General features: G+C 47.6%; 3 protein-coding genes and 1 non-coding gene across 4 annotated transcripts; all 4 read left to right on the forward strand.

Annotated features, from left to right (window-relative positions):
• Window positions 1–551: 551 nt before the first annotated feature.
• BC939DRAFT_400807 (nucleotide-diphospho-sugar transferase) lies at window positions 552–2,099 on the forward strand (the record flags this gene model as incomplete). Its single annotated transcript, XM_051552566.1, has 2 exons — window positions 552–1,940; window positions 1,989–2,099. The coding sequence occupies 2 exons, from the start codon at window positions 552–554 to the stop codon at window positions 2,097–2,099; spliced, it is 1,500 nt and encodes a 499-aa protein (XP_051408921.1).
• A 395-nt stretch (window positions 2,100–2,494) lies between these two features.
• BC939DRAFT_t149 lies at window positions 2,495–2,565 on the forward strand. Its single transcript has one exon. It is a non-coding gene; the product is annotated as a tRNA-Gly (tRNA).
• A 2,446-nt stretch (window positions 2,566–5,011) lies between these two features.
• On the forward strand, window positions 5,012–6,285 carry BC939DRAFT_461229 (uncharacterized protein; the record flags this gene model as incomplete). Its single annotated transcript, XM_051556995.1, has 5 exons — window positions 5,012–5,079; window positions 5,184–5,528; window positions 5,588–5,631; window positions 5,752–5,822; window positions 5,856–6,285. 5 exons carry the CDS (start codon window positions 5,012–5,014, stop codon window positions 6,081–6,083), a joined length of 756 nt encoding a protein of 251 aa, XP_051408922.1. The 3' UTR covers window positions 6,084–6,285.
• A 4,163-nt stretch (window positions 6,286–10,448) lies between these two features.
• BC939DRAFT_461238 (uncharacterized protein) lies at window positions 10,449–12,964 on the forward strand. The gene is given in 3 exon segments (XM_051556996.1): window positions 10,449–11,183; window positions 11,262–12,425; window positions 12,438–12,964. The coding sequence occupies 3 exon segments, from the start codon at window positions 10,701–10,703 to the stop codon at window positions 12,519–12,521; spliced, it is 1,731 nt and encodes a 576-aa protein (XP_051408923.1). The 5' UTR covers window positions 10,449–10,700; the 3' UTR covers window positions 12,522–12,964.
• The last annotated feature ends 2,913 nt before the right edge of the window (window positions 12,965–15,877 follow it).

Here is a 15,877-nt window from a genome sequence, read left to right on the forward strand (position 1 = left end):
TTGATGATGCCGATAGTTTGTCGTTGCTGTTTGTTTGTTTGTGGATGCCAACGAACGTTGAGTGTATTTTTGGACCATATGCCATGGGTAAGCATGAGGATAGGTCTGTTGGCATTGGCATTGACATCGGGGGTTAGTGCCCTTTGGCAGAGATGCTTCGCCTAAGAGTACGCCCAACTGCTGCATTGTTTCTTTGTGTAATGCATCGCATTCCTTCCACTGCCATGATCCCTCCCCCATAGTCGTTTCGGTCACTATTTCCTTCATTGTTTGAACTACTGAGGCAACTGCTCCATCGGGCTATGTTATCGTATCGTTGTCGATTCGATAGTTGGATGCACAGGTGCGGAAAGACCGTTTCGCAATAGCCGCTGCAAAGTGGAATAAAGAAAAAAAAGCAACTTCAAGCATGCTGTTTGGGCCCATTCTCCTCCATTTCAGACTGTGCGATTTCCCTATTCAAATACCAACCAAACCAAACTCGTCTTCGTTTTGCGGATCGCATCTTCCGCAATACCCTCATTTCATTTCTTTTTTTCTTTGACTCTCCCATGATTCAAGACAATACGAGGGTAGCGGCAGTACGAGAGCGATACAAGGCTGCAGGACAGGACCACGTCTTCACCTTCTGGGACGAGCTCTCAGAGCGGGAGCGGGAGTCGTTTCTCCTCCAGCTCGAATCCTTCGACCCCGTTGCGCTTAATATCACCTACGCCCAAGCGACTGCTTTTTCCAAGAATACCGTCATCTTTGCAGACCTCTCACCGTTGGATCCGAGCGAGGTCCAGTCTACATTAACGGCAACCTCTGAAGAAAAGGACGAATGGTACACCCTAGGAATGAAGGCGATCGCTAATAACCAGGCTGCGGTCATTCTGTTGGCAGGAGGGCAAGGTACTCGTCTGGGCTCAATGCTCCCCAAAGGCTGCTACCCCGACATTGGACTTCCCTCTCACAAGACGCTCTTTCAGATCCAGGCAGAGCGAATTTTTAAGCTTCAGGAACTGGCCAGGATGGACAGAGCAAAGAGGAGCGGTCAATCTCTTGATTCCGTCCCACCTGTGGTGGTCCCATGGTGCATCATGACCTCTGGATCAACGCGACACCAGGCAGAAGTTTTTTTACGAGAGCAGGACTACTTTGGGCTGTCGGCGGACAATATCATCATTTTTGAGCAGGGCGTCATTCCTTGCTTCGATAAAGAGGGTAAATTCCTGCTGGACCAAAAGAACACGATTGCGACTTCGCCCAACGGCAACGGAGGACTTTATTGGGCCCTGCGCCGCGAGGGTGTCCTGGACGAGCTGGCGAAAAGAGGCGTCCGTTACGCGCACTGCTATTCTGTCGATAATATCCTCATCAAGATTGGAGATCCTATCGGCATCGGCCATGCATTGGAGACAGGAGCGGACGTCACCGCCAAAGCCATGCCCAAGACCAGGGCTACTGAACCATTGGGAATGATCTGCCGATTGGGAGGGAAGATCAAGGTGGTCGAGTACTCGGAGATGGATCCGGGGCTCGCGGCGCTCATCGACGACCGAACGGGCGAATCTGTCTACCGCACAGGCTATATCTGCAACCAGATCTGTTCACTAGACCTTCTTCAAAAGATATCCGGGATTTTGCAGAACAAGGGCCAGGATACATTGCCCTATCACCCCGCACTCAAAAGGATTCCACATGTTGATCTCCGCACGGGTCTCTTCGTCCATCCAGAGAAGCCGAATGGCGTCAAACTGGAGTTGTTCATCTTTGATGTCTTTCCGTTAGCAGAACGATTCGCGTGTTTAGAGGTCGAGCGATCCAGAGAATTCTCGCCAATGAAGAACGCGACCGGACTGGACTCGCCGAGTACATGCAGGAGGGATCTGGAGCGACTGCATATACGATGGATTGGAGAAGCAGGCGGACATGTGGAGGGCAAAGCTATCGAGCAAGTAACAGATACGAACGGAGCCGCCGTTGAGGCGAGGATTGGGTTCGAGATTGGACCGCGTCTTAGTTATGCGGGCGAGGGGCTTGAGTGGGTCAAGGGCAAGACGATTCGTGCAGGCGCTCTGGAGAGTCGTGATGATGCTCTGTTCATCAAGCACTAAACCATTACTTCTTTTCTTTTTTTTTGTAATAAAACAGCACTTCCATTCTCTCTCTCTCTCTCGCAAAAAAAAAAAAAAAAAAAAAAAAAGAAAAAGAAAAGAGAGAGAGAGAGAGCAAATAGAACGCGCTCCTTCGCTACTGCTGAGGTTGCTGCGCTTCTCAATGCTTGATAATTTTGGGCGCGCGCGTGTCAAGTTTCCTTTATTCCTCTCTCCTCTCTCTCTCTCTTATCCTTTTGACAAGACATGCACCGTGCAGTAAAGGATCGTACGCCTGTAAATGTGCATTTAAAGAATAAATTGCACTTATAAAAAGCTGACATTCAAACATGCACTTAGAGAAGAGTTTAATTTAAAATATATTATGAATAATAGACCCGAAAATTATCTAAAAAGCGTGGTTGGTTTAGTGGTATAATTACCGCCTGCCACGCGGTAGACCCGGGTTCGATTCCCGGACCACGCATTATTCTTTTACCTTTGGAAGAATATAATCTCACCCCCCCGTGAGATTACCCCCCGTTTTGTCATCTCACAGGGGTGTAAGCGGGTTATTCTTACACCCCGGTAAGAATAATTCGAGCTTTTTTTTTTCACGGGGAGGTGAGCGCCATATTCTCACGGGGGTAGTCTGTAGGGCCTCGTTTAAAAAAAAAAATCACTCGTTTATTGTTCAAGGTCTGTTTCAGCAGGATGGAATTCTTTGGATGGTCGCGACATCTCGCTGCTGCTCTTGATACGTTTGGCTCCTGGACGCCCCTTCGGCTTCACCACAAGTGGGTCTTTAGTGACACTAAGACCTGCTTCGTTGTCAGACGCGTCCTGTAGCTCTATGAGTCCCGTCTCCGTTTCAGCGAGGTTGAGAGGTTGTTGAGCGTTTGCATCGCATTGCTGGACCGGCTGTCCTCATGATGGCCAGCTCTCTCACGATCCCTGTAACATCTGTGTGCCACTTTATCCTCAGTCGCTCTTCCTTTCTTGCCTGTGGTTTCGAGGATCCTGTAGAGAACAAGGTGTGCACAATCCTCGTACAAGCGCTGGCGGGGTGATCCTCGGTCCTGGTGGAGGCGATGTAATGCGGGTAGGCGACTAGAAGCTTTGAACCAATTTTCGTCTCGAAACCTTCAAGATCCTGCCACTGCTCCTTGAACCAGCGCCTGAGAACGAGGCTGATCAAATACTTGCACCTGCTGTCCCCTTGCATCACGCAAAAGAAGTGCCTGCACACAATCTCCGTGTTTTGCAGCAAGAGGCAGGTGCAAAAATATGAATGGCCAACCATAACCACAACAAACTCCTGTTGACTACGACGGATCTTGTTGTGGATGGAATAAACCACAATGATTTCGGCTGGGTCCAGTCTTGAGAGTAGTGATGCCAGAGAAGACTCGCGGAGGGCTTTCCCAGTTCGGTCGACCTATGCAAATGGATTCTGTGGTGTAGTAAATGACAATCATTCGGTTGGCCTCGCAAAGTTGATATTGGATCACGGGAAAGAGCACTGCCCCAGAATAAAAGAATAAACGGTCTGGTTCCTGGACCAGAGTCTTCTTTCCTAAAATCATGTGTATCACACGTCGCATTCGTCCAGACTGTCCGGATAACACCACAGCAACGACAGGTACTGACTACCACCGTCAGTAACCCACGCAACAAGATACAGTCAACAGGGAATGCCGATCCTGATCATTCGCTATCTTTGCACCGTCAACTGCTCTTATTTAGGCATTGTACTTGCCCTGCAGCGCTTCCTCAATCACCGATCGTCTCATTGAGCATCCGTCATCGGCCCACCCTCGTCAAACGGCATTATAAAGGTACAATCGAGGCCTGATCAGCGAGTATTGGCATACAACGACTCTAGAGAGGTGGACTTCATTGTCATGACTCCTCACCTCATCGGATATCACATATGCGAACTCCTTGCAACTACCCCAGTCATTCCCAAAGGAATATAGTCCTAGCTCGTACCATTTAGCTAAACAGATCCTATATTTATTTCCTTCCATTTTCGTTTACCTTTGTGTTCATACATTCCAATCTAAAGGAGGACCCTGCACCGCGAACCAGTAAGTAACCGAAGCACGCCCTTGCCGAAGTCCTATTCGCGTGGTGTCTTCTATTGTAAATAGAACTAATGATAGAAGTTACAGAACTCGTTATTAGACCCCCTACGCCGCATTACCCCGTTGCTTCTTGCCATGGTAGGCAGTGAGGCTTTTAGTCAATCAGAGGTATTATTCAGAAGCCGGTTGTTACAAACGATCCTTCGTGCAGCGCCATACGCGTCGCTCTTGTCCTGTGCATCGAAAAATAATCCAACGGTTACAGCCCAATTGAATGAATCTCCCTAGTTCCTAGTTTTGGAGCGTCAAATGTGTGAGTTAAGTCCAGATGCACTTCTCAGTTCATCATGGAAGAATGCTGAAAAAGCAAACGCGTGGCGATACCTCTAAATGCTTCTCAATTGCAAAGGCGCTTTGGATAATGCGCAAGGTGAGCATCAAGAGTTTACTGAGTGCAATTGTTTATGAGCATCTAGTCTATGAGTAAGACGTATCTCAGGACATTCTCCGGATACCCAGTCTGGATAGACCATAGACTATAGCCTTGCATAACAGACTCTGGTGAATATGTGGTGTTGCTGATGCTGCTGATGCTTATGGCCATTGATTACCCATCGTGATTTAGCGACCTCTCTCTTCTTTTCTTTCTACATAAGACAAACCCTAATCATCTTGACTTAAAGTCTAGCATTGCATGCAAACAGCCTTGCACATTTCGAAAAAGAAAAGAGGACGAGCTCAAAAAGGACGAGCTCCAGATAGGCGTGCAGGAGTGTGACATAGGCATGAGAACGAGCAAAAGGACGAGCTGCAGATGGGCGTAAAGCAATTGGACGAAGAGAGAGAATGACACAACCTGGCCGTTGCTCGAGATTATCTGGTCATGGAGATATGGAGTTATATATTCTACGAAGGTGGAGGGCATGGTGAAATGCACTCTTTCTCGCAATTTTTTTCTCTGTGCACACCCTAACACTCTATAACCAACATCACTGTTGCAAATTACCTTCCTCGCCAGCATTCCACTACACGCTACGCTAACTACAGTGATCAAGGCACAGAGAAACGAATGTACATTCTACAACTGCGTCCAGGGACTGCTGGACAGGAAAGCGGCGATCCAGCCACAGGAGCGTCGCATTGATCAGGGTCTCCCGGTCAGGGACGGGGACGGACCTGTGCCATTGACCAAGTCAGAAAAAAACCACTTGATTCGGTTGCACTCAACGGTGCCAGTTCAAGTGAGAAACGTCCTTTTAAATGTGTTCGTCCGATTTGAAAGGCGCGAGGATAGAAGCATGGATTTCATCTGCGTTTGCAGAAAGCCATTCCTGACAAGAGATAGCCTGAGCAAGCATTACAAGTGGGTCTGCGCCATTCCAACATCCCGATTAACGTTCCAGGGCTTCAACTTATTGACAGCGCTCAAGTTCTCCCTGATGATTTGGAGGTCGCCAATGCCTCAGGTACATCTGGTGACGAGGTTGATGAGGAGAACCACAAAGGCGATGAGGCGTTTAGCGGCAGCAATGCACTCATATTCAACAATAACGTCATTTCGGCTACTTCAATGACATTTGATTCAGGAAGAGTGGTTGGTGCAACTATCCGAGAGTTCATGCGGGGCTCGGATATTGCAAATACTCAACAGCAACATGTACAGCGCATGCAAATCATGGCGTTTTAAGAGGAACAGCGCACGCTAATCACAGCTATGGAGCAACGGGTCCTGAGCTCTATTGCCCAGATTGCAGCAGGTCAAGGGCAGGGGCAAGCTATGCAAGCTGCTTCTGCTTCTGCTTCTGGCACCGGACCTTCCAGTCCGGTTTCTACAAGTAGAAAAAGAACGCGCTCTAAGGCCCCTCACTTTGGTACATTCAAATCCCCTAGTCGTATGTCTCCAACTGAAAATAAGTAAAATAAAAATGGCGGTTTGGTGGAGCGAGTGTAGAACGATATAAAATTGTGCAGATGTAGAGACGGGAAAGCGCATGGTCTTGCCTTGCTTATCATTTTCCACGATAGTGAAAGCTAGGTAACTCCCTACGCGTCGGCATGCTTGCAAACGATTGGAGTATCTGAGGTGTCGAAGGATCTAGGGTGAAAAGGGTATTTTATTGGGCGAATGCTGCTATCTAGTTCTATGCGTAGATAGGGGTTATATACTAGTTGCATCGGTGTCAACAGTGCATTGAAATATTGTAGAAACTGGGCGAAGCACTGTCGACATCATAGCATACTAAATCTAGCATTAAACCTTTGCAAAGATCCACGATAGTGATTTTGAATCGTAAAGTACTACTCCAATATGATCACAAACGACTGTCTGTTTTCTCTTTTCCATGGCACCTCGTCATTCAGCTTCGGAGTGAAATCTGGCTCAATCCTGCCTCATATTGGATTGGACAAAGGGGTAGATTCTCCAGCGATAAGGAAACCGATATGTGAATCTACATGTAGACCTAGTATGACACCCCGTTATCACCGCACTACTGGTAAACAGCAATTTAGTGCGTCGCCCGAGTGTGTCAAGAGTGTAACACACCTGGTATCAGAGAACGGAGCTGAACTACAGTCTATATTAAGGAAGCGATGGCTAAAAAGATCCGGATCCTTAAACGAATTGAGGTGATGGGACTAGATGTGTGGTAAAAGCAAGAGCAATCTATTAACTTACGTATTGGGTACGATGGCGCGTGGTCAGGGCAGAAGGAAAAAAGTTCGGGCTGGTATAGAGAGAGAGGTGTACAAAAGTGCGCACTGGTAGAGAGAGAGAGAGATGTACTGAGGTTTGCACTCTTGACACATCTGGGCGACGATAACGGGGTGTCAGGCGCTTAAGCACTTAGAACCCAGGTATTGATCATAAAGCCTCTTTTATATGCCCATGAGATTATCTTTGTTTCGCTATAGAATAACAGGGTGTAAGATTAAAGCTCTTACGGGGGGTGTGAGAATAAAATTTCACTATGTGCTTTGGATAATCTCACGGGGGGTGTAAGAATAAAATCTTACGGGGGGTGAGATTATATTCTTCCTTACCTTTTCCCTGCCATAAACAGACGTGTGATTATTCGTCGACCCTCTGCTATTGCCGACCCTTACTTCCTTGGCTGCATGCGAAAGTTATATGTCGCCCGACTGATCCGTCATACCCCTTCTTGCCTGTTTGTCGCCCTGCTAACTAGCCATATGGATCCCTATCTATTCATTGTAGCAAGGGGGGTGCGACCAAGTGCGGCTAAGCTACCCATGGCCAGATTTTATGGCGAAATCATGGATAAAGCCAAACACTTAGCGAGCCAGTCATTAGATGATCCGGGGATGTGCATGGCGGCGCTGAAGATGTTGAACAAAGCCATTAATGAAAAAATGGGTCTATTTGCCATTGAAGACCCAATGATCGCAATTACAGAGGGAAGAACCAAGGGAAAGCGACTCAAGAGCAGCATGGAGCAGCCCAGTAAACGTAAAAAGCCGAGGACGACCTCGACATATTAAAAACTTTAATAAGATCAGAAAAATAAAAAAGACCTCGCGCGCGCAAGATCCTGGCCCTAGTTGATATATAGGAGATCAATATGGAGTCAATATAATGGGGTGAATCTCTTTGTTCATTTGTAAGATAAAAAAAAAGCCATTTTAGATGGCACCGGGTGACAAACAGGCAAGGAGCAATATAACAAGTTGATGAGGTAGCAAGCAGCCGGGGATCCATATGGCTAGTTGATAGGGCGACAATAGACAAGAAGGAGTATGACGAGTCGATCGGGCGACATATAACTTTTGCATGCAGCCAAGGAAGTAAGGGTCGGCAAATAGCAGAGGGGTCGACGAATAATCACACGTCTACATATGGTGGGTAGGGGTAGTGATTGTAACTCGAGTTAACTCGAGTTAACTCTTCGATGACCTTACTGAATGTATTGTCAATTATAGTCTTTTTATTTAACACATTATTGCTAATTGACAATGCAATCAGCGATGTTATCAAATTTTTCAGTTGAGTTAACTCGAGTTACAATCACTAGGTAGGGGTCGGCAAATAAGCATTCTCGATCGGTCGGCGAATAAATAATTTGTTCCTCAAGGGTCCTATTTTACATGGTATTTGGCAACCGGGTTGTCAAATAGCGTTGCTTTTATGCATTGAAGAATATTTTTGTGCAGGTATCTGTGCTATCATTTCCGAATTTTGCTGAGTCCTTTTATGTCGCTACAGATGCATCTAATGTAGGTAGTGGAGCCGTCTTGTATCAGCTGCCTGAAGGCGAAGAGAATCCCAAGAACATTAGATACATTTCATTTGTCGCAAGATCGTTGCAGGAGAGAGAAAGGAAGTACTCTGCAACGCAGAAGGAGCTACTAGGAATAGTGTGGGGTAGGTATTTTACGTTGTACACGGACCACCGCGCACTGAAGTTCATTCATTCTCAAAATGAGATGAACTCTATACTCATTGGATGGCAAGAGACTATCCTGGATTACACATTTAAGGTCGTTTACCGACCAGGAGTGCTTAATGTGCTACCCGATGCATTGTCGCGTCAGTTCCCCACAGGAGCTTTGGAATACCAATTAATGGACCCGCGAAGATTTATAGCTACATGCATCTTATCCAGGTCAAGCAAACTCCCAGAGAGACGGTGTCAGAAGACAAACGTAAAACATTGCTAGCCGATACCTATGCGCTTAGCCATTTTGGCGCCAATGCCATGGTCAATCATATTCACACTCTAAACAAAACTTGGCCCTTAATGGCTAAAGAATGCTTAGAATTTGTTCAGCGCTATACAGTATGTCAGTGCGTAAGTATAGGACGCAAGGGATATCATCCTCTGTCTGCAATCCATGTCCAACTGCCCGGAGAGCATATGGCAACAGATCTTGCCGGACCTCTCCCAGAAAGTGCCAAAGAGAACACCATGTTGCTTATTTTAGTAGATGTCTGCACTCGGTCCGTCTTTCTTATGTCCATGAAAAATAAGACAGCAGCAACCGTAGCGCGCAGATTATTTAAGATATTTACCATCATTGGTTTTCCCCGCATTTTGCAGTCGGACAATGGAAAAGAGCTTGCCAATGAGGTTATGAGAGTGGTGACCCCACAGAGATGGGTGTACAACATCGGCTGGTCACTTCATATCACCCTCGAGCCAACGGCGTAGCCGAGAACTATGTTAAGACAGCTATAAACATTATCCGTAAAGAAATCAAAGTGAAGAAACGCAATTGGGACCGACATGTCACCATGGCTCAATTAGCCATGAATACGAGGATTGTTGCATTGCACAACTCGTCCCCTTTTTCGTTATTTTTTGCCAGACATTTCAACGGTTTCCATAATTTTTCAAACGACAAGGATGACCGATTATCCTATAGTGAACTCTTGGAGTGACTTCAATACATGACTGAAGTTGTCTTCCCAGCTGTGAGCGCTAAGTCGCGTGCCATTTAGAAGAGAATGATTGAGTGATTCAACAGAGCGGTACTGCGCAATGAGTTTCCGAATGGAGCCAAGGCTATGACTCTCGATCCTATCTTGGGTAATAAATTGACGCTGTTGTGCGTAGAACCACAGACAGTGCGTATGTTTTGAAGGACGGCACTGGCGATTTGCTTCAACGCCAATATGCCCCTATGCTCCATCCCAACTCAAACTCGTACTCGACGACTATGACGACACCACTAACGAAGTAGAAGAAATTCTCGAACATCGGGATGATTCTGAGGGGGGGGCGTGGAATATTTCGTAAGCTGGAAAGGGTATACATAGAGGACCTGGGAACCAGAAGAGAACTTTGTTGAGAGAAAGTGTATCAGAGACTACAGGAAGAGTCGCAATCTCCCTGCACCACCTTCTCGACCGCAGCCTCGTTAAACTTTGAGGAGCCACAAGGCGAAGCAGAATCAGCACGTAAAAATAATATGAACAACTCTGCTGATAGTGTAACTACTCCGAAACCTAAACGCGGTCGCCCACCAAAGGTCAATATAAGCGCAATTGATCGAGAGCTACCCCGCAAACGAGGACACGGTAGGCCACGAAGCAAATCAGCGAGCAGAAAGTAGAGGAGTATGAGAAGGGGGGTTTTATGTGCTTTTCCCTTGAACCACGACAGAGGTTTTCCTTCGGGCTTTCCCTCGCAAGGCCTTTTTGCTTTTTGCCTTGTAGTGATTATTACAATTGTCATGTAGAGGTTTTAAACCTTTCTTTTTTTATAATTTTGTTTACCTTGAGGTTTTCACTTTTTCCCCCAGACCGTAATCAATCAGCCCAATATTATTAGCCGCCCTCAGTTCTAAAAATCGTGCACGATGTTGTCTGCGATGTTGTTCTCGATGTTGTGTTAAGGGGGGGAGCGGACGCTGTTCGTGTAACATCGTCGGTTGACATCGTGGACTCGCCAAAAAGGACGATGTTTAGGGCAAAATCGTCGACATCAGGTTCTCACACCCTAGTCAAGCTCAACGTCCCACTGTTTTCGCTTCCTGTTCTTCATTCATCGCACACCCGTCGCCATCCCCGCAACCCATGTCGCAAGAGCAACGTACTGTTACCAATGAGGTTGACTCCAGTTCTCCTTCTTCCCCTCCCCTCACTCCCCGCCCACCTGAGTACGACGTTTTACCTGCGCCTACCATCAGCAGGGCAGAAGAATCTGACCCCGAGCAGGAAACTCCATTGACCCGCTCGAGCATTCGATCTCGTCGTCTCTATCATCAGAATGGAGCAACAAACCAAGACTTTTTTCGAATGAGCAGACGACCTCAACAACAGCAAAGTCGGCAGCAACTCTCTGACGATCCTGTTCGCGACGTTCTACATCATCAGTCCCAGCTACGGCAACCACCACAGTCACAACACCAACAGCCTCAACAACACCAGCAGCCTCAACAGCCTCAACAGTATCAACAGCATCAGCTGTACCCAAGGAACCAACAGTACCAAGAGCAACTGCATCGAAAGCAGCAGTTTTCTACTTTGGAGCTTCTTCGGCTGCAGGCCCTGAGTCAGGTAAATAAAACACGCGACACCTTTTCTCTTGTCAGACTGTAGCCTCGTTGCAGATGGTGACAAGCGTCTCTTTTCTAGCATTGCGATAATCCCTTGTTCCCCACCCATTCAGCGCCAGGCACACGCTATGGACCTTTGCAAACGACCGCTGCCTCCCTTGGTATTGCGTCAAACACGGGACCCCTGGATGTTTCTCAATTGACGTATCCTTCGCAGCCTCAAGACCATATGTCATCACCGGTCTCTGTTGCCTCATCACTACGTTCTCCTCTGCTTTCGGCAGCATTCCCTTCCCCGACTTTAACTGCCAGCAGCGTATCCTCCAATTCTCCCGCAGTCCCAAAAAAACTGCCTCGACGGCCTTCCGCGCCTACTCAGTCAGAGGCGAAGGGGAGGTCGAAAGGACATGTTTTCACAATGGACCAGGAGACGTATATCGCAGAGCTGCTTGCGGACCCAGAGACTTGGTCTCTTTTGGACGGTCCAAGTGACAGAAACAGCTACCACATGCCTAAGACCGAGGTTCGTGAAGGCATTGCTAAGAAGGTCAATCTCAAGTTTTCCACGGAGGAGAAGCCGGTAACCCTTGATGGCTTTCAGATCAAGAACAAGATCGATAACATGAAGAAAGTCTGGAAGAGGGCTAACCTGGCTCTCAACAAGACCGGCAATGGAGACCTGCCCAACAAGTCATTGAAGGAGAAGGTCATCCAAATTTGTCACTTCTACTACATCTTGGTCGAGGTCTGGTCTGCGTCTTGGTCCTTGAACCCAAGGGAGCCCTATCAGCTTACCGGCAACCTCAACCGACCTATTCCGGACGACAACGACATCACTAGCGACGAGAGCGACGGGCAAGGCACTGGAGCTGGACCGCCGGACTCTCCCAATAGACTCCCAGAAACCAGCGCTGTACGCGGACACCGGAGCTCAACGACACCGGCCAAGACATCCAACAAGCGTGGAAATGAAGGGTCGGATTACGCCGCCATGCTCAAGAACTTATCTGACATATCTGAAACAGCGCACGAGCTCAAACGACAGAAACTGGCTATCGAGGAGAGGGCAATCGAGGATAATCGCCGGTATCAAGAAGCGCAGATACGATTCATCGAGATGCAGACCTTGAAGCTGAAGTCCGAAATGGAGGCTGAAAGGATGAAGTTGGAGATCGAAAAAATTAAGGCAGCCGCAGAGATGAAGAGAGCAGAGGCGGAATTGGCGAAAGCGCAGTACACGGGAGTAACGCAACAGAGATCTTCACAAAGTCCACAGAGATGTAGTCCTAGCCCGCAGAGAAGTCCTAGCGGTGGAAGTTCATCCAAGTATCATCACTAAAGAACTGCTATATTTTTTATTACTCATCGTCTTCTTTGTAAAACTGCGGCCATGATAGTGATTCGTTTGTTTAATGCCTCCTCACGCATCTGTCTCTGTTGAGCAGGAGTCAACTCATCGTCGTTATCGTCGTCACTACCACCCTCGCTACCACTGTCATTTTCTGCAATCGTGCCCCTCGCCCTCCTTTCCTCGACCTCCTCTTGTATCCATCGCTCAGTCTCTTTTTCATACGGATTGTGAATCCCACTCGTCAAAAGAATATTGTGCAGGACAACGCAAGCCGCTACATGCCTACTTGCCTCAAAGACGCTCTGGTTGCTGTTGATATGGATTCTAAGGCAGCGGAGGGATTTGAATCGTCCTTTGAGTAGACCAAAGCCATGCTCCACTTTCGTCCGGGTTCCACTGAGTTTTTTGTTGAATTTGATCTTGTTGGGCGTAAGAGCGCCTTTGAAGGCTGTCATGAGAGTAGGTGACAGCCCATACGCCGCATCACCGACCATGTATTCGTCTCCCTCGAAGTACCGGTTCTGGAAGCGATAGAGCTCGGTGTCCTTATACGCTGCGGAGTCATGTCTGCTCCCCGGGTATCCCGTGGAAAAGAAGATGAAAACTCCTCGATGATCACAGACGCCAGTCGCGCCCATTGCGAAGTTGCCTTTCCTTGTTGCCCAGCTGTTCTTGTCCATTGAAGGCACACGGTATAAAGGAAATAAGGTACCGTCAATGGCCCCAAGCAAGTCTTTGAAACCCTTTTTCGCGAAAACCGCCTTGATGATAGCCTTCGCCTCGACATCGGGCCAGGAAACGAATCTCGAGATATGGGCACAGAGTGCTTCGATGACCCGCTGGGAGTACTTGATGGCTGTCCCTTCAGTTACGCCCAATACTCGACCGATTGCTTTGTATGAAACCAATGATCCGTCGTGTGCTAGGCGATGAAGGCCAACTTTCAGCTGGATTGCGACATCCATCTGGGGCTTCTTCCCCTGACGTTGAAACACCGAGTGATCTCGAATGATCTCGAGCACGTACTCGAACTGCTCGGGAGATAACCGTAGAGCATCTTGGAAGAGGGTCCCATTGTCCGTGGTAAGGACTTTGTCCCGGTAGGTCGACGACTTGAAGATTGGTGTCCTTGGATTGAGGTATCTGTTGGTTTTAAAAAAATGCTTTGTGATGAACACTTTCAGGAACAGAGGAGTGATTGTAAACATCTCTTTCTGGGACGCGTCAAGGAATAGTTGGAATTCAAGGCGTGTCAATGCTTCAAGTATCAGTGCTCGCGGAGTCTTTCGGTGGCGAGAATAGTTGCGAAATGGAGGCTATTAGCTAGAAGACCTGGCTTGCGCCTCCCATGGGAGGGGAGCTGTGCCATATTGGATAGATACTTTATTAGGATCACGTTATTTAGAAAAGACCGTCTGGCGACCTAACGGTGCTATTAAAGATCCCTGTTTTGTCTCATGGTTAGTTGCCATTTAATAGTAAGTGTAAACCATAATTTATCGCAATGCACACATAATAGATATTATACGTGGGATCTCTCTCCACATCAACCATGATGTGGGCCGAAGGGTTCATAAATGAGACCTTTGGAGCGGCATGATAGTGTAGCGTGTGATCGGCGGTCTGCTTCTAATAGAAAGAGAGCAGTTCTTGTAGCCTTTGCACATTGGTCCTCGAGGCATGTTGAGAGTGTGCATGATACAGGACGATTTTAGATGTGATTCTGAGTGTGAGTGTGGGTAAGTGGCAGGTTTCGCTACTTGCATACATGGTTAAAGTGGGGTCTCTCGCAACTATATTTCTTTTTGTCTTTTTTGGATCTTGTAGGAGTTCGTTCCAGATGGACAACATCCACGATTTTTTCAGAACGCGACGGCAGAGCGTTGTAACTGGCACGTATCGAATAATGATCCGTGCTGGGCGATCAATGTGATGTCAATCGTAATCTGGATCTCTGTCAACGACACCCTGCTTCGCTCTAATCGTAGTCATCGGGAGTGCCAACCTACGTTGCAGCGAGATTTGCTGTTTGTTTGGTTGTCTTGATCCGTGCCAACAGCTGTACTACATTATTTTTGGACTCTCCTGCAAAGACAAGCTTTAGTCACCAGCAAGAGTTGGGCCCGAAAGTTGTCCTGCTCCCAAATGGTACCCTTATTGTATACTCTTCCCTGAATGCCTACGCCAGTACGCTCTGATGTCTTCGGTGCTTCGCCCATTTCCTACAACATTCCAGAACACTGTTGGCATCGATCCAGCCAGTATATAAACCCTATCTACACGTAGAACTAGATAGCAGCATTCACACGAATAAAGTCCTCCTTTCTCCCTAGATCGGCTCTCTCCGGACACCATCGTTTGCACCAAAGAGATCACAGGTCTGCGGATGAAGGCAAATATCATCTGGTGCAAAATAATGGTATCCAGCATACTGGGACGATAAGACCGCCTCTTAATTTTTATGGATTAAGGTTAATAAGAGTCAGGAAAGCCTCTCTTTTCTTAGCGCCACCTTGTCGATCCTTATACAACCATTCAGAATAGTAACCAATAAGAGTCGAGAGTCAAAATGTAAGAATTCTGGGCTATTAATTTTGCAAAAAAGAACATGGGCTCCTCCCACTTGTTTGGTAGGTCTAGAACCGGGGGGTTTATTTTCATCAACCTTACATTTAAGAAGATCTCGTTCTAGACAGCGCCTACGCACCTGTGCAGACCAAATTTGGGAAACCTAGGCCATCGACAGGTCCTATATTGGGAGAATAACATGAACAGGACCTAAAGACAGACGGCAGAGGAGGTTAAAATACAGCTGGGCTGACAAACAAGTATCTATGGTCCCCGAGACCAATGAGGCAAATGTATCCATCTATTTAGAGGACAATCCTTCCCGGTAACAAACCCCACAAGTACGAGGGTACACATCAATGGCACCTGGCGAATGTGTGCATTTCAGCACGCGGTCCAGTCGACTTTGAACGGACATCCGCGGAGAAACAGCGGCCATTCTTGCCATTAATATCCTACCCACACAGGAACCAGCTGGAGCGGACGATAGGCAGGATGGTATTTATATCTGCTGCCATCTCCTGGAAACCGACTCCTTCTTTAGCCATCTTCGACCTCACCACCCTACATCATACCGTAGCCCTTTCGCTACCGCGTCATCCTTCTAAACTCCTCCCCTCCCCTCCCCTCCCCTCCCCTCTCCCACCTCGCTAATTACCCCTCACAGTCTTCTACAGACACTCGTCCCTATCTCTCACTATGAAGATCGCCGCCATCCTCTCCGCCCTTGCTGCGGCCACCCTTGTCTCAGCCGGCAAGTTCCACTCTCTCAATCC

This window comes from Gamsiella multidivaricata, assembly GCF_025024155.1.
Source record: "Gamsiella multidivaricata strain RSA 2152 chromosome Unknown BC939scaffold_66, whole genome shotgun sequence".
Taxonomy (NCBI): Eukaryota; Fungi; Mortierellomycota; class Mortierellomycetes; order Mortierellales; family Mortierellaceae; genus Gamsiella; species Gamsiella multidivaricata.

Excerpts from the sequence above, each read along its gene's own strand:
- BC939DRAFT_461238 (XM_051556996.1), top strand. The coding sequence starts at position 10,701 with ATGTCGCAAGAGCAACGTACTGTTACCAATGAGGTTGACTCCAGTTCT. Across the intron at positions 11,184-11,261 it reads GGCTGCAGGCCCTGAGTCAG|CATTGCGATAATCCCTTGTT; the intron begins GTAAATAAAACA and ends TCTCTTTTCTAG.